Raw genomic sequence first — 24,117 nt, forward strand, 5'->3', positions numbered from 1 at the left:
CAGGGTATAGCCATGGGTGGAGTCCCACCAAGTCTCCACTATCCCTATGACATCATAATTATTTGCATTGAGCAGGAGGACGAGCTCCTCCTGCTTGTTCCCGAAGCTCCTGGCATTTGTGTACAGGCAGGCAAGTGTCCCCTTGGGGGCTCTTGCCTTGCCCAAAGATTGTACCAGGGGTGGGCTCCCTTAAGTGCCTTGGCCTGCTGGCTTTGCAAGGGTTGCTCAGCAGGCCAGCAGTGGCGGTAGTCCCCCTGTCCCCTAATGGGCTTAATTTAAAGCCTGGTGGAGCAGGTTAGCCAGTCTGGCTGAGAAGAGCCTCCTCCCCAAGGGAGAGAGGTGGAGGCCATCCCTTCCCAGCAGCTCACTGCCTCTCTCACCAAAGAGCAGGCTGCGGTCATGGAATGACACAAGTGCCACAGTCTTTGGTTAACTACCTCCTCTCCCTCCTCAGCCCATACCTCGAGACCGGGAGGCTTGATGAGAACACCACCTGTGCCCCCAGACCCTTTAGCCCCCCTCCCAAATCCCTGTAGCACCTCATGACCTGGCTGGGAGCGCTCCGAGCCATGTCATTGGTGCTCACATGAATAAGGAGCATAGGACAGTGGTCTGTAGGCTGGAGGAGCTTTGGGATCTTCTCCGCAATGTCCTGGATGCGGGCCCCTGGGAAATAGCAGACTTCCCGAGCTAAGGGGTCAGGGCAGCAGATTACCCTCTCAGTCCCCCTCAGGATGGAGTCTCCCACAACAAACACTGTACATTTTGTCTTGGGGAGAGTGGGGGCAGTAGCTGCAATTGAGCCTGTGTTGCCTATGGAAGCTGGCAAATCAGCAGTCTCTGCTAGAGCAGCAAGAGGTGCGTACCTGTTGCTAAGCTCCAGCAGGGTAGGTAGGGGCCTTGGTGCGGCGAGCCTTAGGGCCCTTGACCACCTTGGTCCATGCCCCTGACAGGACAGAGCAGGAGGTCCCGGAGTCCTCCTTTGTCCTGGAGGGAGACTGTGGTCTACCCTTCGGCTCCCAGGGGAGAAGGGCCTGGCAGTAGAAGTCAATTACCTGCTCACAGTTCCTGATGGCACGCAGTCTCTGGACTGTGGCACACCAGCTGGAGGAGCTCCAGCCCAGAGACCCCAAATGGGAGCAAACCCCACAAGGGGAGGTGGCCATGCTCCCAGGCCCCAGAGCCTGAAAAAGCAACAGGCAGCCCCCGCAGCCGAGGGCCATTGCTTTAATAAAGGCAAGTATATGCCAAATAAGACAAGCAACAGAGTTCAACTGCAATTGTGGTATGATATATTCTGATATCATCATTAATATCCTCAGGGATATGAATTCAGATTCATGCTGCCCTGAGGATCTGTTATTGCTTTACTGATAAGAGGAGTGGAAATAATGTTTGGAGCCTTTCAAGTCATGCAGTCTTCTTTTTCCTTTCAATATTTGACCTTTATCAGAACAAACGTGCTTCAATTACTTTCACTGAAAGCTTCTACCCCAGCTGCACTATCTGAAAGGCAAAGAATAGATTTCCAGGCAAGATAGCTGGATAGCTCAGACTGAGAAACTGCTTTACTTCTCAAATTATCTGAACACAACACAAAGGCCAAAAGTTTTTGAAGACAAAAGAATCCAAGCTTAAATGAGTAACATGTTTAAAGGCTGGAAGATCCAAAGCCTTGGCTTTCCCAGTCCCATTTCCTGCCTCTCCACCAAAAACACTGCCTCCTTGTGGTCCAGTTTAACATAAAATGCAACTGGGGCACGAGGACTCAGAGAAGTAGTTCTCAACCTTCTTAGAGGCCAGGCACTCCTCAGAAAGTGCCAGCTCTCAGCTTTCACTCCTGTTTTGACTACAGTAAAAGAACAGAGCGATTCTTCTGTAGCAAAGATCACAGAAAAATTCTGTCCTGCTGGGTTCTATTTGACACCATGAAATCCTATTTGAAATCTCTGGGGCTGCATCGAAATGAGCGTAGATGTTTGTTTCCTGGGGGGGCAAGTAGCAGGAGCATACCTTGTGTCACTGCTACTTGCCCGGGGGAAACACCTGTGCCATGTGTGCTCTGGCACATGGCAGGTTACCCCAGGTGGGGTAGGGGAGGCTGGAGACATGAACTGCACTGGCCCCAGCAGCCTTACCTAGGGTCCTGGGGACCACCTGGGGCCACAATCACAGCAGGAAGCCTGGCCATCAGCTGGAATGAGGCTCCAGCCAGCCAGGCTTCAGTTTCCGGAGATGTGCAGTGCTACCATTATGTGCCCCTCCCTTTCTTTGGCATGGGTTTTTTCGAAATTGGAATCAAGAAACCCCCCTCTCTGCTGCAAGACAGCAGCATGCGGAGCACCTGTATGTGTAGTGTTGTGCCACACACGGGTCTGCAGCAGCACATCCCTTACACCTGCGCTTGTCTGGACATGGCTCCGCGCTTCTCTCATGACGCGCGTTTGCCCACCTCTGAGCACTGACACTGCGCAGCCCCAAGGAACCCTTGCAAGGCTCTCACGGCGCCTCAGCTCCCTGCCTGAGGACCACTGAAGCAGGGGTTTCGGGCAGGAAGGCCAAGAGCACCCCCCACACCGTTCTGCAACTAGTGCCACATGTTCGGATCTCCCCATCCCCAGACACCGGGCAATATCCCAACAAGCCACATGCGCAGCTAGAAGAACCCAGGGGAAGGACCCTCCCCCCATTCCGCTCCCCTGCCACATGCTCATTGGGCTTGCGAGTCACGTGCCTTTCCGCATGGCCGGACACTTGCTCTCCAGCAGGGGGTGCTAGACAGGGCTCGATTGCGTAATTCCACTGCCGCTCGCTTGCAGCAGGGAGGCTCTGTAGACGTCATCTTTGTGTGCCAGGAAGGTGTTCGTCCCGGCTGTGGCGGGACGGTGGCCGAGCGGGGCCAACCCGAGCAGAAAGCGTAAGGCACGGCGGCGTGAGTAATTCCCGGCGCCCCGCTGTGTATATGACTTTATGTCATGTGGGCGTCGAGACCGGGAGCTGTGAGAGCCCCCGGAGGGGCCGCCGGCAGCACCGCCACAGCCCGCGCTGGCGGCCAGGGGCCGCAGGATGATGGCGGGCAGCCCCGCCCCCGGGGCCGAGCCGGGAGGCGCGCACGTGGGCAGGCGGGTGCGCGGGGTCGAGCCGGGACCCCGCGCTGACACCTGGTCGCTCGTTGCAGGTCGCCATGGCCAGGCCGGGGCCCGCTCGCCTGGCGTTGGTGCTGGCGCTGGGCGCCGCGGCGGGACTCGGGCTGCTCTACGCGCTCCGCCGACAGCGGAGAAACAGGCCGTGGCGCAGCGGCAGCGCCGGGGACTGCCCCGGGCAACGCGCGGAGGACGCGGCGGGGGGCTCGCGGCGCCGGGACTGCGGTACGGTACCGCCGCGCGCGCTCGGCCCCCCAGCCCCGCGCCTGGGCTGCCGCGTGGGTTGGAGGGTGCTGTCCCGTCCCGCCCCCCCCCCGCTTGGTACTGTCCTGCGCTTATAGCCTGCCGGGGCCGGGGCCAGGGTGACGGTGGAGCACACGGTGAAGCCTGTGAAAGCTGGCGCCTCGGGTGGGTGACCGCGACCTGCCCCCTGCTTTGCCCTGCGCCTGGCTGCGGGGCTCTCCTTCTCGGCTGCCCCGCAGCTGGCTCTGCTCTGAACTTCCCGTGCCCTCCAGCAGTCCAGCGTGGAGGCGCTGGCAGAGCTAGAGTGTGAGCCGGGTTGAGAACAGCAGGGGCAGTTTCTTCTACATCCTTTTTAGTCCTGCATCCTCCCCCAGTACCACGCTGATCCCCTGCCCATGCTAGACCTGCTGCTCTGTTTTCTGCCGCTGCCTGATCTGCTCTGCTTCCTGCCCCCTCCTCATCTGTCACGTGTTGCACAGAGAGACCTCCCGTGCCACGTGTGGCACCCGTGCCATGCAGGCTGGCTGCCCCAGCAGTGGTGATGAAAGGGATCAGTCTCCGACTGTCACCATTTAGCTGCACACCATTTACATTCCTGTTCTGTGCCCTGACCCTGATCTTTGTGGCGGGTTCCCATGCATGCAGTGGGACTACAGGCAAACGTAGGGACTTTCCAATGCGCAACCAGTTTCTGGGTCTTGCCCAGAATAGCTCCTGTAGTATTCTGGTCATAAGTCAACCCCACGTACAAGCCAGGTCCCTGTTTTTGGGCTCAAGTTGAAAAAAAGTAGGATTTTTACCAAATATAATTTGATAAGTACAGATAAGGGCCTTGAATTCCTGTTGCCCTTACAAAATCCCACAAAACTAACCCAGGGAAAGACCCAGAAGATTGCCATGTTTACCTGAATCTGAGGTGACTTAAAATGTAAGATGATACCCCCCATAATTACATTTTGTATGTGGAAAATCTGTAATTTTCCGTATATTGAATCTAATTATGTGGGTGGGAGTTGTCTTAAATTTGTCACCCTGCTGCTGTGGCACAGAAACCAGTGTCAGGGAAGGAGGTTGGGGGCAGGCAACCTGACCTCTACCCCTTGTGCGCTCACTAGCCCACCTGTCACTTGCACTTGCATTTGCATTTGCTCCTACCCCCCCACCACCAGTGCTTCTGCCTTCCTGCTGCCTGTGCACCTTGCTACTTGCCATCCTGCCACCTTGCCCCCCAGCTCCTACTCCCTCTGCCACCTGCTCCCCTTACTGCTGCTTGCCCAGCACGGCTCTGGCACCAGCCCTGGCTAGATAGCAGTGGTCCCAATTATGTCCCTTGCTGGGTCAGGGCTGGAGAGCTGCAGTAGCAGCAGGAATAACTCCCTTGCTGCTGTGCAGGCTCCCCTGTGCTCCCCACATCCTGCACTACAGGGTCTCCCCCTTGTTCTTCCTGCATCCGTAGTCTTCCCAGTGCTCTCCGCCTCACATCACATGCTGATACACATGGTGTCCCCTAGTGTGTCTCCCTCTTCTTGCTGTACAAGCCACCCTGGCCCTGTTCAGGCGGCAGCAGCAGTAACAGCTCTGGCCGTAGCCCTGACACTCAATTCCAACATGAGGCTCTGCCCATGTTAAATGGGGAATAAAACCTCATCTTAGATTCAGTTAAATATGGTAAGTGCACTAAAACAAAATGTACACTGCAAAAGTATCTCATAATGACATAATGCCACTTACTGGATTAGACGGTAGGTTCCTCTTGCCCACTATCCCGTGTTACACAGTGCCTGGTGTGCTCTGCTCAGTGTCTCCCCACAGCACACTGGTTATTAACCTTTGACCAGCACTCCCGCCCCCGTTTTTTTTATTATTTGGCCCCGGTAATCAGTTGTCACCTTTTTTTGTAGGCTCTCCGTCTGAGGGAGGGCAATAGGTTACTTGATGGGCCTAAGCCCATGCCTCTCAAGGTAACAAATAGGCCTGTATCATTTAGGGTCCAGTGTGCTGTGGTTGGTTTCCCCTCTTCACACACTGGTTATTACCCTTTGACCTCCACTCCTGTCCCTGTTTTCATTATTATTTGTCCCAAATAATTTGTAATATGTCATTAGTGGCCCCCAGGACTAAAGGGGGCTTATAGGTCCACACCCCTCAAAGTGACAAATAAGTCTGTCACACAGTGTCTGTTGGGCCCTGCTTGGTATCCCTGCTTGACCCATTAATTTTTGGCCAAGCAGGGCCTAAAACTCCCTAAAACTCCACCTTTGGCCTTCACTCCCATCCCTGTTATGTTTTTAGTTGTCCCAAGCAGTCAGCTGTTGACTACATAGTGACGTACCTTTCTAAGGAAGGCTTATAGTGTTTCCTTGTAGCCATTGGCTCGCATTCCCTAGGCAACAAATAGCCACTGCATGACACAGGCCTGAGTGGGTGCTGAAAGGGAGAGTGAACTGAGTATGACCAGGGTTGGTTTTTTTCCACTGTTGCTCTCTCACTTGCAGCCTCCAGCATTTAAAGTATAGGAAGTTCTAATTCAGGGGCTGTATCCCTAACTCCGATGCTCAGTAGCTACTGACTGAAGACAGAAAAGTCCAGTTCTGCCACAATCTGATTATAAGTGCTCCCTGTATAAGTTGAGTGTGATTTTTTTTTTCATGTGGAAAAAAAGGTAGACTTATAATAAGAACAGTGTTCTCCCTTAATTTACTTTTCACCATTTATGCTCTCTCTTTTCTAGAACATCCTTTAGCCTAGACACTGAAGAAAGAGTAGATTTTGCTTCTGTGTCTGGTCATCTTCCATTTGCTTTCACTAGCTTACTAGTAAACCCTGTTGTCTTAAGGCAGTGTGATTCCCTGTGGTATCTTGAGATCCTTTCAAGGGTGCCATGGAGTGCAACATAATGCTGTCATTGTTAGATGTGGAAATATGATTTACAAGTTAAACCCATTGGGTGCCTGTAGATGTTCTGGGAGGCTCTAACAGTGTGTTGGAGCAGACCTGATTAACTGACTGTGCTGAAGCATGCATGCCAACTAGCTATCCTCTGTGTCTCTTGTATTAGCATCCCTGCACTTCAACTAAAGCTTGTTGAACAAGCTAGTTAAAGTGTCCCTGCCACCATTTTAAGGCACAGGGATGCTGATACATGAGACACTGCGGCATTTTAATTAGAGTGGCTCTCAGAGCTGCTGTAATTAAGGTACACACCTCTGGAGCAAGTGTAAAAATGCCCAGAGATTTTAAAAAGGAATCCATAGTGCTTAACAATTTTGACCTCTTGTGGTATTTCCAAGATCTTTGAAACAAAAGAATTGCTCTCCTATTTTTCTGTAATCAAAAAGGAAAATGAAAAGTAAGGGCTGGCATTTTTGTGGGAGGCCATGAGTCTATAAAAGGGTGCTTTGAGTTTAATAAGGTTGAGAACCACTGTCTTAAGGCTTGCAAATAGGTATAAAATAAATACTTAAAGGGACATAGTAAATTTAGCAAAGTTGTTTTCTTTTTCTAAAAGAAGTTATTTACCACATGGGTTACAAATCATATCTAAGCCCAGAGATAGGGTTTTTAACTAGTTTTTCCAGTTTTATTTTGTGTGCATTTAATACTTGTATTTACCTTTTACAGTGTGGGATAGGTTCTGCAACTGAAACAGCCTGGACAAACCTCCCAATTTCATGTTAGCCCCCATTCTTTAAGTCTGTAGGATGTAGTGGCTAGTCAGTTCCTGATAAGATTTGTGAGATTTTCCCTAAACAAAAGGGGGAGTGAATTATCCTTAAAAAAACAAACAAATGATCCCCCAAACCCAGGACTCCAAGGAAAAACTGTACAGACAACAAAAAGATGATCCCTGCCCCAAGGTACTTGCAGTTGAATTGATAATTAAGCTTATAAAATTAATGTTAAAAAGAAGCAGTAAAGAGAAAGACCTGAAACTGCAAGAATTATATCAAGGCCATCCAATTCTCAACTGGTGGGCTGCATGTTACCCACAAGTGGTTTGTTTATGAACCTTGGGCTCCCACCTGGCTGTCACTCTCCCCATGCTACTTCTGTTGCCACTGGGGTCTCCACGTTTCCCCTCCTTCATCTGGCATCTGCTTCCTGCCTCTGGGCTTGTGCCAGGAGAGCTTGCCCATCAGGGAGGCCTGGGGGCTTGCAGCCTGTGTGGTATGTGACCCCTGGTTGCTCAGAGGTTGGATAGTCATGAACTAGAACATAATACAGTCATTTGAATGTTGAGCTAGCATGCAGTATGATTGAGATAAGTTTGCTGGACCACTTTTTTTTAAGTGGCATTTTTACAGAACCATACTCTAGAAACAATATTCCAGGGGTAATGTTTGGTGCAAAGAAATTCTGTGCTTGTGTTTTGCTTTGATTTAAAAAAAGTTCAAAGCAAAACACAAACTTTAGGGAGTATTTGCAGACTAATACATGCTCTTCTGTGTAGAATTTTGTGATAGGATGGATTTTATTTTAGAGCTTTTTAAAGTAAGACTTAAAGAGAGGCACTTACTCACTTAAAAAAAGATCAATAAAGTTGTCGAGATTTTTTATAAAAACAAATACAATGTAAATATTTTAAAAACAAACACATTCCCACACCTGTTTAAAACCAGAATATTGCACCATTAGGAATCTGAAAGTGAAACTAAGTTTAGTAGTGGTAATTGTCTAACACAAGAAATGAAACCAATAGCATGAATAGAGATGAATGATTGGAGTTTAAAATGCTTCATTTTTAAGAATATACTTTATTCTTTTCTATACAAAAAATGCATACAGCACAAGACTTTTAATTGACTGTTTCTCTAAATATATTGAAAGAGCTGTTGTGATTTCAGCATAGAAAATGTACGTTATTTGGAAGGAGACTCTTCTAGTAAAAGGTGTGCCAGTACCTAGTCCAGCTAGTTTTAGGCCATGAGTAACAAGCATTCACTCTGTTTAGTTTTATTTTTGTACTGTGTGGTATTGTGTTTTGGGGGGAAAAACTCCTTAAGTACATACTTACATTTGGGGGGAGGAGGGAATATTATTTTTTACTAGGAGTAGAGATATTTGAGGTGAGAAATTACGGACGTATGAAAAATGTTTTCACTGAAATCATAAAAAAAATTGAATTATATTTATTTATGGCTTTATTAACTTAAATTTCAGTGCTATATATCATTGTAGCAATGGAAAATATTTTGTAAGAACTGGAAAGTGAAATTTCCTGATCTAAATTTGTTGAATTAATGCTCAGGTTAATAGCATAAATGATGAGAAGCAAAGTAAATTTTTATCTTTTAGTTTTAGTATCAAAATAAGTTTTATTTAGAAGATCTCTTCATTTTTTTGTTCCTGTTCTAATCCTTGATGTTATTTTAACTTCTGAAATATGCATCATTTTTTTATTTGTTGTTTTTCTTGCATAAATGAAAGTGCTATTGCATACCTGTTTTTTCACTCATGAGTGATTGAAAAGTTAGTATATCATTATGGGCCAGATTTTTCTTGAAAAGTGTGCCTTATCGAACAACCTTAAGAATCTGGTTATTTAATTTAAAAGCCTAAGGAAATGCAGAGTACTATTGGAAATTTAAGTCTTTGTTTCTCGAGAAACCTGACTCTGGGAAAGGATGCATTTACACCAAAATAATCAGAACAGCTATAGTTTAAATAAAGTGGCTGGCATGATGGGGATAAACTAGGGGAAGTTGTGTGCAATCTGGTAGAATTACCGCTGAAAAAATGGGGTAGAACTTTCACCAGTCTACACTGTGCTGGGTGTTTTCCATCTCGGTCCATCTAGGTCTCTCCCTGCTAGTGGCAAGGCTTGTAGTAGCCACCTACTGCATGTTGCTACCTTAGGATAGCTACTTTTCAGTCTTCCTGATTGTAGTGTAATGTATATTATTCTACTAGACAAATGTAAATTCCATCAGGATATGTGATAGCTGGTCCCTATCTTTTGTCTCCTCATGTGATAGTCCATCTGTGTTCAGGTTCTTAATGATCTTATATATTTATTTTTTTTAAAAGAGAAATATTTTACTCAAGGCCTTTTTCTTGCAAAAATTATTATTAATTGAAGCAGTGATTATTTGTGTTTTTCTTAAGTCAATATTTACTACTGACTTTTAAGAAAACTCAGATAATTTTAAGTCTATGGCATGTAGGCAGTAAGTACTCTTTTTTTTTTTTGTCTATGCTGCGGCTGTAAAAAAGTACACCATCCAACAGACAAGCTAACCTAGGTCATAAACATGCAGCTCTTGGCAATTTCTTAATTTAATAAACTGATATATATTAAAATACTAATGAATTGTCCATCAAGAATGACAGATGAATTCTGAATAACAAAAACAAAAAAAAAGGTCATTGGCCTTGGCCTCCTGCTCCATCCATATTCTCTCCTCCCCACCCCTATCCCTGCCATCATGGCAGCGTGCCACCACTGCCACCTCCTGTCTGTAATGCTCTTGGAGCACTCTGATTGCTTGTTTCAGTAACCAACGTGCTCCAAGACCATTATGGACGAATAGACAGACTAAGCCCTTTGTTATATTAGAATAGAATCCTGCATCACTTTTTGCAAGAATAGAGATTTTTTTTTTTGTCCTTGAACAGAATTAGTTTGCATACTTCACATCACCATTGTGTATTATTTTGATGGGGTATTAGTTTTTCTTGCTTGTATTTCCATTCCTGAGTTGGTTATATTTCAGAAGCGAAGTGGAGTATGGATGTTAAGTATGAGATGGTGGAATTATGCCTATTTGTTTTATTACATGTACAAATAGTTTTGGTGCTGGTGTAATTTTTAAAGTTTTCCACTTTAAAAAATTAAAGCAAAGCAGGGAGAACTGTGTGTTTAAAAACAGGACTCATCCTCCTCAAACTGTAATGACTATTGGAGCAGTATACTTTTATATTATTTTATTTCCCTTTCCAGAAGTTTCCAGAAACAAGCATGTTCTAATGATGTTTCCTTTTTCTAAGCCTCGTCACTCTATCACCATTAATTAAATTTCTTTCTCCTATTTTTTAGTTCTGATTAGGACACAAGCCCCAGTGGAGGCTGGTGATGGTGTCGCATGCACATCTCTCTTAACACGCGTAGAGCAGGTGGAAGTGCTGAGCCGTCTAGACTTTGTACTGAAAAACATTGAAGAGCTGCGTCAAGAAGTGGAGGAACTGCGGAATAGCCTTCAGGGTTTAGCTAGTGAGATTGTTGGAGAAGTCAAGTAAGTACAGCGCCTACTTCTTCTCTCAGCAAAAATGGTTGGAAAACCTTTTCTCTCTCTGCCTTGAAAGAGTTTGAAGGTGAGGAGTCATAGATGGAATAATCTTATCTTTTCTATTTTCTCTAATAGAGGGATCAAGCTATGCATTTTTATAAATTAGAACCTAGGCCAAATTCTCATGTCTACCCTTTAGTATGGCAGTGCTCTAGAAAATAGATGAGGAATGCAAGCTGCTATTTTGTAAAATTTTGGGGTTGAGAGGAAGAGGAGGCATTACCAGCTAAGTGAAGTTAAACCTGAGTTATGTGCTTGAGTCCACTGTCCAGACCATCAACATGCACATGCAGGGATACCTTCTCTTGGTTTAGTATAAGGGCTAAGGCTATTTAAATTAGAAAGAAAAGAGCTTGAGAGAGGGGTTGCTTGATATCAGCAAAATTTATAATTGGAAAACTGAACACTTTCATCCTTTTTATTCTGCTTGTAATACAAGAACAAGGGTAGGATTAGTGAAATTAAAAGCTTGAGGAAGTGTGGATCCAATACATGGAAATATTTATTTTCTACAGGTTGTTTACTTCCATGCATAAAATTCTAGCTCCTAATAGCAAAACTCCTTTTTAATTTATGAGACACAGAATTTCACTGTATACATTTATTCAAAAGATTGGTGGAACACTACCATATTGTTTGGATTGTAAGTCAGCATTATTTTGAGAGAACTATAAAAATCACAGTTGGCTTATACTTAAAGTTGATCTATAATTAGGACAATGTAGTGTTAATGTACAGAGCAGGTAACTTTGAGACGCATGTAAAGGCCAACAAGCATAGGGTCATCTGCTTAAATATATTTTAAGAGATCAATCTCAGTGCCAGTAACAGGGCTGACCACATGAAAAGCAAACCAAGGGCTTCCCTTTCCCTGGATCATTCCACCTCTTAGTGCTGATCAGCTGAACTCCAGAGCTTAAGGCTGCTGTGTCTGTCCATGTCATTTCAGGGAGTGCAGAAGAACTAGGCCAAATGCATGACCTCCACTTAGCAGCTCATGAGCTATGCCCAGCTTTTTTTGCTTTGTACTCAGACTTTGTTGGACCTATCCCTTTGGCCTGGCTGGAGACATCCCATTCTCTTAATTCCATGTCCAAAAAGTCCTCAACGAGACAGACTGCTTCCTTAGGGTCTAGAACACAATATCAAAGTCCCACTCCTATGTGCCCACTGGCAATATCTGTCTGAACTGTTTGGCGGTCACCAGTTCCATGATTTTCATGGGCAAGTTGGATTCTGCATTCAGTAATTGAGTGCATAGGTCTTTAGGGTGCTGTGTCATAGCTCAGGGCCAAGAGTCCAGGGAAACAGTCTTAGCCCAGACTGGCATCTGTAAACCAGACAAGAAATTGTCTTGACATAATAGAAGCACAAGAAGACTAGCAAGAGGCTAATGTGGCTACACAAGAAGCTTCTAAAATGCCTCAAATGCAAAAGAAAAGCATACAGGCAATGAAAAAATTGTCTGGTCACCAAGGAAGTATATTAGGAAACAGCAAGGTTTGAGTGGGACAAAATCAGGAAAGCAAAGATAAAGAAAGAGCTGCATCTGGCAAAGGAGGTTAAAGTCAACAAGATGAGGTTCTATATGTATTTTGGCCAGAAAAAAAAGACCAAGGAAGCTGTGCATTTACTATTAGCAAGCTAGGGGAAACTCCTAGCAGAAAATGCAAAGAGGGCAGAGTTACTCAACAGGTACTTTGCTCAGTCCTCTCAAAAAATTAAGTTAGTCAGACATCTATTAAGGTTTAGTTAGATAAGGAAGGGAGAAAGCTAAGACTGGAGATAACAAAAGAGAGGATCAGACCTTTTTTTTTTATATATTTATGGATGTAATACAGGGTCATCTGCTCTTACAGTTGTGGCAGCCTCAGCTTACGTGAAGAAGTGCCATGATGGCCAAGTATCTCAGATTGCCACCAGGGATCTCTCTGGTCTGCATCCCTGGAGCACAGAAACCCTTAGACTTTTGCCCACTTCAGGTTTTTTTAGACTTCTGTCTCTACTGTATGGAGCAGTGAAGCCTTTGGTCTCCAGCTCAGGGGTGCGTCTACTGGAACTACAGAGCCAAGAAACAGCCCATGAGGTGAAATGGCAGGAAACTGCATAGCATTACAATTAAAATGGGTTTTTAAATCCATGCCTCACCACCTTTACAGGGAACTACACATTTATTTGGAAGTCTGTTGATACTGCAGGTTTCTAGCACTAAATTAAAAAATATGACTGAATTTAAATGTAAAGTATTTAAAACTACAGGAAGTATCATGTAATACAGGAAGTATCTTGTAATGAGTATCCTTGTAATAAGGACAGATCTGTAAGTAGTGTCCATTTAAATATGGATTTGGGCACATACATTTGGAGCAGTTACAAAAGGGCAGCAGCTGTCACATTCTAACTGTTACTATGGGCAAGCTGGGAATGATGTAAATATAGCAAAACCACTCCAATTTAGAGGTTAATTTTATAACTTAACTTGAAGTTGGAGTATTTAGTATTGGTGCTTGTTTTAGCAAAATGCTCAGTTAGATGGATTCAATTAGTCTATACATTTTTAGCTCTTTTTTTTTTCCTGTCAGTCATTTTCTGTTGCCTTGAGTAGAGAGGGTTTTCAGCTGTGAATGGAATATACTTTTGCACTTTGAAATGTTTTAGCATCCTCTTATCTTCCTTCAACTACAAGGCAGAAGAAATGGCTATCAAATCGCCTAGTGTGAAGGTTGTTTTTGTTTTTTTATCATAGCGAAGCACATGGTATTGTAAACTGTGCCACTTTGTGTGACTGGAGTAACAAACAGAAGCACTTCAGGACCTGAATGATAGTTATTTTTGTGTGGAGTGGATGTAAAAGAGCATAGCAGGGAGACGAAGACATGAAATAAAATAATGGACACTCCCATCATCATCACTCTTAATTTTTCTGCCTTATAGGTCCCATCTGGAGGAAGCCCAGAAAGTAACTCGGAGGAAGCGATATGTTTTTTCTAGAGAAAGGAGTGATTCTACAGGCTCCAGTTCTATTTATTTCACAGCCAGTTCGGGAGCAATCAATACAGATGATGCTGAAAGTGAAGGAGGGTAAGCAAAATGCCCATTAAGAACTCTGTCATGTCCTGAAGCTTAGAGCACTTATACCACTTTGTCCCCTAACTTGATGGAGAAAGTTTTAAATAGTTATGTTAATTCCTTCCATTGTATTTGGTTTAATTGCATGAAAACTATTTTCCATGTTTGTTTACGTGGGGATTTCTTTTTCCACTTAAAAGTTTTAGGTAATACATCTGCCTTTGAGACTTCCTACTAATTTCTGTGGGTTTTGCAACCATGTCTAACTTTAAAAACAAACCAAAAACAAATCTTCCCAGTTGTTGCTGGAAAAGGGGAAATCTTTACGAAGGAGGATCCGGGGAACTACAGACCAGTCAGCCTCACTTCAGTCCCTGGAAAAATCATGGAGTAGGTCCTCAAGATATCCATTTCTAAGCACTTGTAGGAGAAAAAGGTAATTAGGAACAGTCAGCATGGATTCACCAAGGGCAAGTCATGCCTAACCAACCTGATTGCCTTCTGTGATGACATGAATGCCTCTGTGGATGCAGGAAGAGCAATGAACATGATATACCTTGACTTTAGCAAGACTTTTGATACAGTTTCCCACAACATTCTCACAGGCAAACTAAGGAAATATGGATTGGATGAATGGACTGTAAGATGGATAGAAAACTGGCTGGATCATTGGGCTCAGAGGGTAGTAATCAATGCCTCAATGTCTAGTTAGTAGCTGGTATCAAGTGGGGTGCCCCAGAGGTTGGTCCTGTGGTCAGTTTTGTTCAATATCTTCATCAACAACCTGGAAGAGGGGAGGGAGTGTGTCCTCAAGGAATTTGCAGATGACACCCAGCTGTGGGGAGTAATACATGTAATGGAGTGTAGGGCTAGGATTCAAAGAAACCTTGACAAATTGGAGGATTGGACTAAAAGAAATCTCATGAGGTTCAGTAAGGACAAGTACAAAGTTTTGCACTTAGGACGGAACAGGTGTGGACCAACTGGCTAAGCAGTAGCTCTGCAGAAAAGGACCTGGGGTTACAGTGGACAGTAAGCTGAATATGAGCCAACAGTGTGCCCTTGTTACAAAGAAAGTTAACGACTTACTGGCCTGCATTACTAGAATCGTTGCCAGCAGATTGAGGGAAGTGATTCTTCCCTCCTTTTTGGCACTGGTGAAGCTGCATGTGGAGTATTGTGTTCAGTTTTGGGCTCCCCACTACAGAAAGGATGTGGACAAATTGGAGAGAGTCCAGCAGAGGGCAATGAAAATGGTTAGGGAGCTAGGACACATGACTTATAAGAAGAGACTGAGAGAACTAGGTGTATTTAGTCTAGAGAAAACAAGACTGAGAGGGGATTTAATAGCACTTTAACAGACTTCAGCTACCTCCAGAGTGGTTCCAAAGAGGATGCAGCTAGACTCTTTTCAGTGGTGGCTGATGACTGAAGTGTAATCTCGACTGGACCTACACACATGATCTATATGACCAAACTGAAATAACAGTACATCTTGCACAAAAATGCAAGGTGGTGGCTGGGACCATGCACAGTAGAGCAATCCCAATTGATTTCATTCTCTGTGCTAGATTATGCTAAATCATCATTCTAATTCTTATATAATAAAGGACTTTGTCTGTCTGTCTGTCAGTCCATAATGCTCTTGGAGCACTCTGATTGGTTGTTTCAGTAACTAGTCAGAGTGCTCCAAGAGTGTTATGGACAGGAGGCAGTGGCACAGCAGAGCATCACTGTGACAGCAGGGATGGAGGGAAGAGAGCCGGGGGAGGGGAGGAGACCAGCACCCTGCCCCCCCACAACTCCCCAGACCTGCTTCTGCCCCATACTCTCCACCCTGAGCCTCTGCTCCCCCAGCTGCCAAGGCTAGGGGGCCAGGGACCTGGGTCCACAGCTGATGCAACAGAGTGAAGCCTGGCTCCTGCCCCCCACCCCCTCCCCACCTGCTGTGGGGGTGGGACTGCTCCCTGCCACGGTGGGGGGGAGGGGCACCTGCTCCTGGGGGGCAGGGGGACCTGTGCCCCCCAGAACTGTGCGTGAGGCAGGGGCTGTGTGCTGCCTGCTTCAGGCTCTCACCCTGCTGTCCTCCCCCAGGGCCTCCACAGCCCAGCATGTGTGACCTAGCACATTGGGGCTGCACAGGAAAGCTGCCTGCTGCTACAAACTCCCTGCTACCCTTGTGACACATCCCCTGCCTGTGTGGCTGCAGTGGGGGCAGTGGTATGGAGTTGCGTGCAGAGAATGTGGCAGCGCAGAGCTTGGGGTAGCCTGCCCAACCCTGCACACAGATCTAGGGGGCATGGGTCCCTTTTGCCCCCTACCAGGGGTGCATGTAGCAGTTTCAGTTAGTATCTAGTGAAGGCCGATGCCTCGGGTCAGGAGGAGGAATTGGCAAGTCTTTCTTTTCTGCTTTATTTCAAAAAGATTCAGTACTTTATGGAGTGTGCAGAAAGATTCCTGACCACACAATGCTGATACTGTTTTCTTATTTAGAGTCAAATCATGTAAAAATTGGAACTGTACCTCTGAAATATTTTGCATTTCAGAGTTTTGATTTTTTGATGGATTTCATACAGTTAGTTGCTGGTTGCAGTCTAACAGAGTTACTTATGTCTTCTGATAGCAGATAGACTGGCAAAGTTTGTGTCATTATACGGAGGAAGAAAATTGAAGGTTCCTACCTATCTTTACAATCTTTACAATGCACAACTTTCAAGCTGGTAATGCAACTCTTCCAGGTTCCCTTCCTTTTTTAAGAGTAATTTAATCTCATCAGTGAATACCAATTCATGTACTTCAAAAGTGATTAAAATACATATATTATGATTTTGTTTTAAAGAAGCAAAATGGATTTTTAAATTTTAATTTAATAGTGTTTTGTGATTTAGATTGTGCTATCTTGTGACTCCAGTGCCTATTCTGCAAAAGTGCCAGATCTGTTTGGATTTTCTGACTTTGGCAAAACAGAGGACATAACTGTCTCCCAAGAGACAGTGAGGAATTTATTGAAAAAACAAAGAAAAAGAAACTGCCCAAAGAGAACAGAGAATCATTTATAGCAGGGGTGCTCAACCCCTGGCCTGCAGGCCAGATTTGGCCCACAGAGTCATGGTATCTTGCCCATAGTGTTCCCCATGGGTTAGGAAATTTGGCAGCAGTGGAACAGTAATGGCTAATACTTCCACAGCTCCCTTGCTGCCAAATCTCCAAGCCTTGCACAGCCAGTGGGGCCCAAGCTGTAGCTATGTGAGCCTGACAGTGCCCACCCTGCACAATGGATCAGGCCCATTAGCTGGATCCACCCTAAAGATGGATATGCGCCACCTGTCTGGCCTGCAAGGTGAAAAGGTTAGGCACTTCTGATTTTTAAGACATGGAAATGATTGAGATGGTTTCAGCTGTAGGTATGTGACCATTTTACAACTTACCCTTCCAGTCTCATTCTGACTATAATAGTTGTGTCTAACTGTAAGCTCCTGATTGATTTGGTGAATCACTTGTATAGATTATTGGGGGGAGTTTAGGTGATTAAGGTTTTATTAATAGTTCTTTGGGTTTGGTCATCCTTCTAGTAAGTGACACTTCTAACTGTTTTGTGCATATAGTAGATCTGGCTTAATCTCAACCAGGATGCAGGTTGCTGTGAGATCTTTCTAGGAGTGCCACATAATATTAGCACTGTTAGGTATGCAAATACTTGCATGTGATTCACAGAGAGAAACCCAGAGATTTCAAATAGGAATCCATAGTGTCAAAAACTTTCTAAGCTTCTAAGGGCTTTATGAGTTATTTGCAAAAGAAGAAATGCTTTATTATTTTTTTCCATTGTCAAAAAAAAAAGGAAGTGACAGCTAAGAGTTGGCATTTCCCAAGGGGTACCTTGAGTCTAAAAAGGTTGAGAATCACTAATGCAAGGTGCATTCCTGATGTTTTAGCCCAGGGGCAGTCAAAATACCCACCAACAAATTGTACCCTGCCCAACCCTTCTGCCCACAAGGGTGGGAGCAAAGTGCCCATATACACCCCCCTCCCAATATATCCTGTTGCGCCATGCTCCCACCCTCATGGGCAGAAGGACCCAGCCCAGCCAGCAGCAGCTTCCAGGCAGGGCTGCTGTTGCCCCTGGGGGACCTGCTTGGCTTCCCCGGAGTAGCAGGTAGGGAAGTGGCTGGGGGAGCTGCAGCTGGGCAGAAGCACAGAGCATGGGGCTGGGGCCGGTGGCAGTGCAGAGCCTGCACCCAGGGAGGCAAGGGGATCGTGGAGCATAGCTGGGCAGGGTGTGGGTGTGAGGGAGTGTAGGGCAGTGTGGGGACCCCCCACCCCCCCCACATATTACACAGCCCCCTCTGCTGGCAGCAGCAGTAGGCAGGGGTGCTTGGGGCTCCACCCAGGCGCTGGTGCCCAGTGATCTGTAACTCTGGCCATTGCTGTATGTGGGGTCGAGGAGCACAGCTTGCCTGGCCCGCCTCTATCACTGGGGCTTCGTGTGGCATGCCTACAGCTCCTGCATTCACGTGGCATCTGGAGAAGTCCCATGCTGGAGCTGGCTGCCTTCTCTGCCCCCTGCTGCACAGGTCCTGGGACTCCACCAGAGGTGGAGGGGAGCCCCAGCCCCTGCTTCCCCACAGAGTCCCAGGACCTGCAGGGCAGGGGGCAGGGAAGGCAGCCAGCTCCAGCACAGGGCTTCTCCCAATGCCGCCCAAATGTGGGAGCTGTGGGCATGCTGCATGGAGCCCTCATGATAGAGGTGGGCCAGGCAAACTGCACTCGCCCCCCACTTGCAGTGCTGGCTGGAGTTGCACACTGCCGGGCTCCAGCACCTGCACCCTTGCCTGCTGCTGTACCCAGCAGCAGAAGCTGCGCGCCATGTGGAGGAGTGTGTGGAGGGTCCCCATGCCTCCTACCTTCCCCCATACTTGACACCCTGCCCCCACACCCCCCCCATATACACTCTCCCAACATGTCCTATGCTTCCCCCCACATACAATACACAAGAGTAAGACTTTATTTCTAGGTTATTATGCAATACCCTCTACACACACACAAATCATGACAAATATCTTTTGTCATAAAATTAAAATATGTTATAGTAGGTGGTAAAATTTTAGTGTATGATTTTGTTTTTTTCTGGTTCCAAGATGGCAGCCCTCCCCTCCAAAAAGGAGTATTTTCGGGGGCCAAGGGTAAGGACTTCCGGTAGCAAAGGTTGGGGGTTAAGGGTGGGACTTCTGGTCCCAATTTGGTGACCAGGGGACAGAGCAACTGTGAAGGGGTGAGGCTATCCATGCAGTCCTCAACAGCTCACCAAAACTCATTAAGTGGCCTTCCAGCCAAAATAATTGCCAGCCTCTGTTTTACCCCCATCCTGCCCATTGGCTAATTACTAATGTACCTTTTTGATCATTTTTACCTGTAGCCTCTTGATCAAGGGCTTGTGAGAGAAGGTTTTAAATGAATCTTTCTATGCTTACTCAGTTTAGTTGACCCAGTGCAGACAGTGAAGTGCTGTTTCCATATCTTGTAATGTCTAGTTCTTTCTACTGCTGAGAGATTTACTGAACAGCTTGCTTATCTTCTGTAATAGATTTTATGCAGTGCTTGTAATTTCACCCAGCCTAATTTCATATATCTGGTTTTTCTGAAGAATTAAAGGTTGTGTCTGTTTGCAAGCCACAAATTGTTTACCCAAACATTTGAGACAAATTACCATTGATTGTAGGGTCTAATTCATATCCTATTTGGAAGGAAAATGCAATTACATTTGTGTAAAAATGACACTTGCAGGGACAGTCAGGTTAAGTAATACATCATTTTAAAAATTGTCCTTCTCTAACTTACTGTTAATCCTCTAATATAATTAAAATTGAGATGGGAAAGATGTTTACAAATTCCCTTATAGATGCATATGTACAGTATTTAGTTTGGCTTGTGAAAAGGCACTTAAACACGAAAGAGCATGCTTCTCCTTAATGGAAATATTTATGTTTACATATTTGTGTCTTTTTGTTTTTAACAAAGATTTCAGTTTTATATAACTTTTGTCATTTTGGCTTGATAGTATCTCTAGAGATGACCCAAGTATAAGGTCTTTTTAACATTCCAAATCATTAACTAAATTTGTGTAGACTTAAACAGTTTACAACTCTACAACTAAGTAATTTCTCATACTTATATGTTTATACAGTTATACTATTAGAGGCCTCTTTTCCCTAAAAACAGTAACTTAGAGTAAGAGGGTAGAGGAGGAGGTCTTTGGTAGTAACACACAGGAAGAGAAAAATAGCATCATCTTGACTACAAATGAGTTTTTTCAAAAGTCCAAACAAAAAAACAAGTGACAGTTAAGAGCTGACATTTTCCAGCTGACAGCTTTGGTTGTCAGGCATTTTGGGTACTATTTTCTACGTGCATTTTACCCCCGTTCTTCCTGTTACATTAATTGATAACCATATAGTTCACATTTGCCAGGAGACATCTTTTTGCTTAGAACAGTGTCTAGAGTAAGATTGTGTTTGTATGTTGTGTGTCGGAAAAGCTGTGTTTTCCCTGCAGAAGCTGGAATAAATGGAGCAGGGTAGAGTATGCAGATCTTGCTGGGTTTTTTTCTTGCTATTTTAGAGGTGAGGCATCATCAGGAGCAGATGGGGGGCGTGGTAGTACAGTTGCCCCCTCTCTTTGGCTGTGTGCTGCATGTGCAGTGAGCTCCTGCCAGAGCTCTGCATATCTAATTACCTCTGAGCTCATCAGCTGATTAGTGCAGGCTCTGGCCAGAGCGCTGCTTTTACACAGCTCTGGAGCCAGGCGGTAAGCACAACCACTGTTTGCCCTCCTTTCCTTTTGCTTCTCCCTTTCCCCCTGTTTGCTAAATTCAGCAGTGGGGGAATAGAAGAGCAAACAACAGCAGTTACCCTCTGGGCTCTGGCCAGAGCTTGTGCCAACCAGCTGGTGAGTTTAGAGCTTGTGGTACATGTGCAGCTCAGACGGGAGCTGCAGTGATGTGCCATGAGCTCAGAGAGCTTACTGGCATCTAGGATGGTGGCAAGTGGTTGTGGCCACCCTGCCTTTGGCTGTGGTGCATATGCAGTGAGATCGCTGAGGCCACGCCTCTTCTTTCCATGATCCTGGATCCTCCTATGAGCATCTTCAGCTGTTGCAGAGAAGATCCAAATTTAGGGTTGATTTTTGTCAAGCAGCATGCTTTCCGGTTCACGCTACCAAAATTAATTCCAAAAAAGGCATTGACGTGGTTGGGGTGATCTCACCCAGATTACGGGACCACATTATTATTCAGTTGAAATATTTTGGAGACATTAAAAAACATTTGGCTAAAAAGGCAGTTACTGAGCAGGTGATTCATATGAGGATCCTAACTGAGATTCTGGTAAGAGGAAGATTCAGAGCTAAGGAATTTGTTTTAAAGAGGCTGTTCTCTGAGTAACTGATTCTGAGAAAAATTCTTGTGTTAATGAAGTTTTTCTTTATGATAAACCAAATTAAGTTGAATCTTTATTGTCATGAATTACTGTCCTGACATCTTGTTAAAGGTGAACGTGGCTGCCCCAAAGGCCAGGTAGCACACTGGATAGTGGCTTTTTGTGACTATCAATGTGCTGTTGAAGAGATATTTCCCAGTAAAGTTGCTTATGAAACAGCAGCAAGCCCAGTATTTCCAGGTAACAGACTTAAAAAAAAAAGGAAGCCTCTTATTAAAGTGCTTTCCTCATTGGGTAATATCAGCAACAGAATTAAAGCTGCAGGCTAGGAGGGAAATCAGCATGAACTTGCAGCATGGGTGTTGGACTTACTCTTGCCTCTCTCGGGTGGCTTTAAATTATTAGTAAGTGTTCAATTGCTCGGTCTTTGGGAGAGGGTATGGAACTGGTGTGTTGACATGTTTTCGCAGGTGGGTATATTTGAGAGCATTCAGCACAAAATAAATATAGCTTTGTCCAGTGGTTTAGAAAGAGAGACAAGATTCAACTTGTGAACTTAAGAATTTCCATAGCAACAACGCACTGGCCTTTGGCTGCTTTACCGCTCCATCCAGGAAGAGCACAGCGATCTGCAAGTACTTCCTCAGCCTGACAAAGGGTGTTTGTGCCTGAAAGCTTGCTAAGACAGATTTTTCCAACTATTTGAGTTGGTCTAATAAAAAGTATCAGATTTACCCAAAGAACCTTGTCTGCCATAGCAACAAAATCCTTTCAGTTGGCTAATCTACTTTTTCAAGCTCTCTAGGTATGTCCCTTCATTTGTATTGGAAGTGAAGGCAATATTTGCAACTAGTTTTCAATTATAAATTTAGTTTTCAGCCCCTCTTGGAAAACCAAGAAAAATTGTGTAGCCTCAAAATTTGTAGTATAGCTCTAGAGTAGGGGTGTCATACATGGCCTGTTGGCCAGATCCAGCCTACAAAGCTGTTCTCTCTAGCCCACTGGGCTACTGCCAGGTAAGTGGGAGTCAGAGACTGTGGTTGGGGGACAGCAGCCTACCATGGACTGTGGGCACTTGGGCCCCTGTGTAGATGGCGATTTGTGGCAGGGTGAGCAAGAGGTGACATAACTCCAGTCATGCTGTGGCCATTTGAGCTTTTGCCACCACCCCTCATTTGTCTGCTGTATCCCTGCTGCTCCAGTATGCTCTACGCTGGGGCCATATTCACCATCTACCTCAGGCCATTGCTGGCTCATGACAATTCCCATGGTTTGGATCCAGCCCAGGCCATGAGGCAAGTCTGATACCCTGATCTAGAGCTAAAATGCTCATTAAATTTAGTACCTTAAGTAACTGAAGTATAATTTTAATTGACTGGCTTTGCTTTTGTAATACCCTTCCATGACTGCTGGAGTCTCAAACTTTAATCGTTTTGACCAAGAAGGAAATAAGTGACTTCTTAACAGTTTAAGCTCAATGTATAATTTGAAAGTAAAGATTTTTTTTCTTTTTAAGCTATAGGGTGGGTCACATGAAGTGGCAATTATGACTTGTTGAGATCTTTCAGCAGAGCATGAGGACACAGACAGGAACGTCCCCCTCTACCTTTGGTCCCACCATTACTTTTGGTGATGCCAAATCTCATGATTGTATTGTGAGGCTGATCATCATGGATCCTGGTTTTCCCTGATAAAAAATGCCAAATTCTCTGCTAAAAAATCCCTGATGCCTGCCCCCACTCTCCCTGCTGCGGACTTGGGTGGGCTGACTCCTTGCCACTGCATGCACTCCTGGGTGGGAGTGGGGGGACCATGCCTCCCATAGCTGTATACAGGGCAAGCACAGGCTGCGCTCAAGCTGATGCCCTGCTTCCGTGGCCTCTGGAGCCCGGCGGGCATGACCTGGGACAGTGGGGCCATGCGGGGATCTGCTTGCCCCTCTTCCCCTGCCCCCTGCCTCGGCAACACGCATCCTGTGCGCGAGGGTGCAGTGAAGGCAGTGGTGTGGGGCTGTGCTCCTCAAAGCAGCAGCAGGCACTGGAAGCGCATCACCAGGGGAGGGAGGGAGGGAGCAGCAGCGAGGAAATCCCCGTGTGGCCCCACTGTCCCCAGCTGTGCCTGCTCATGCCCACTAGGTTCCGGAGGCCCCAGGATAGGGAAGCAGGGCAGGAGCCTGCAGCCTGCATCTGCCCCGGGTACAGATCTGTGGAGTCCAGGTCCACCCCTCCCACCTGGGAGTGTGCATGGCAGTGGGGAGCCAGCCCTCCCCCTCCCCCAGATGAGACACTCATAGCCCCATCCTGCTCCCTGCTGGGGCCCTGCAGCTAAGCATTGCAGCCCTGGGCCCCAAGCCCAGCCAGGCTGGGCAATAGCCTCAGCTCTGCCCAGCTCCCTCTCCCTACCGCTTACCTACTGGAGCTGTTCTTCAGGCTGCCTGGGGCCATGTGCATGTGGCACCCCCTGTCTCTCTGCCTTCTTCCCACTCCCTCCCAGCTCCCTGCAGGCTGGAACTCTGCCAGCCTGCAGGGAGCTTATTGCAAAATGGCAAAATCTGCGGGGTTCTCTTGTAAAATGAGAAATCCGCATTTGCCTCTGGTAAAAGGTAAAATCCACGGTTTACACTGTTTTTCCATGGGAAACGGAAAACCCAGATCCCTGCTTATCCTATTTTATGATATTTCTTAAAGCCTCAAGCTCTTGGAATCATTCTAATATTACAAAAGCCTATGTCTGTCTGTCTGTCTGTCCGTAATGCTTTATTTGCACTCTGATTGGCTGACAGAAATGGCCAATCAGAGTGCTCTAAGCATGGAGGAGCAGTGCCATGATTCCAAAGCCGTGCCAAAGAGCGGACAGGGGGTAGAGGCAAGAGGCAAAACAGCGGCAGCATGGAGTGTTAGGTGGCAGCACTCCATTGCTGCTTTAGTGAGTTTCTAGCTATCT

The 24,117-nt window shown here is 45.9% G+C and overlaps 1 protein-coding gene across 1 annotated transcript in view; it reads left to right on the forward strand.

Annotated features, from left to right (window-relative positions):
* Positions 1-2,803: 2,803 nt before the first annotated feature.
* RMDN3 (regulator of microtubule dynamics 3) overlaps positions 2,804-24,117 on the forward strand; it is a 79,403-nt gene continuing 58,089 nt past the window's right edge. Inside the window, exons 1-4 of the mRNA XM_090033423.1 lie at positions 2,804-2,917; positions 3,179-3,368; positions 10,423-10,618; positions 13,607-13,753. Coding sequence (XP_089889549.1) covers positions 3,185-3,368; positions 10,423-10,618; positions 13,607-13,753 — 527 coding nt within the window. The 5' untranslated portion in view covers positions 2,804-2,917; positions 3,179-3,184. The remainder of the gene's footprint in view (positions 2,918-3,178; positions 3,369-10,422; positions 10,619-13,606; positions 13,754-24,117) is intronic.

Source organism: Crocodylus siamensis, chromosome 2, assembly GCF_052110815.1.
Source record: "Crocodylus siamensis isolate JL-2025a chromosome 2, ASM5211081v1, whole genome shotgun sequence".
NCBI classification, from domain to species: Eukaryota; Metazoa; Chordata; order Crocodylia; family Crocodylidae; genus Crocodylus; species Crocodylus siamensis.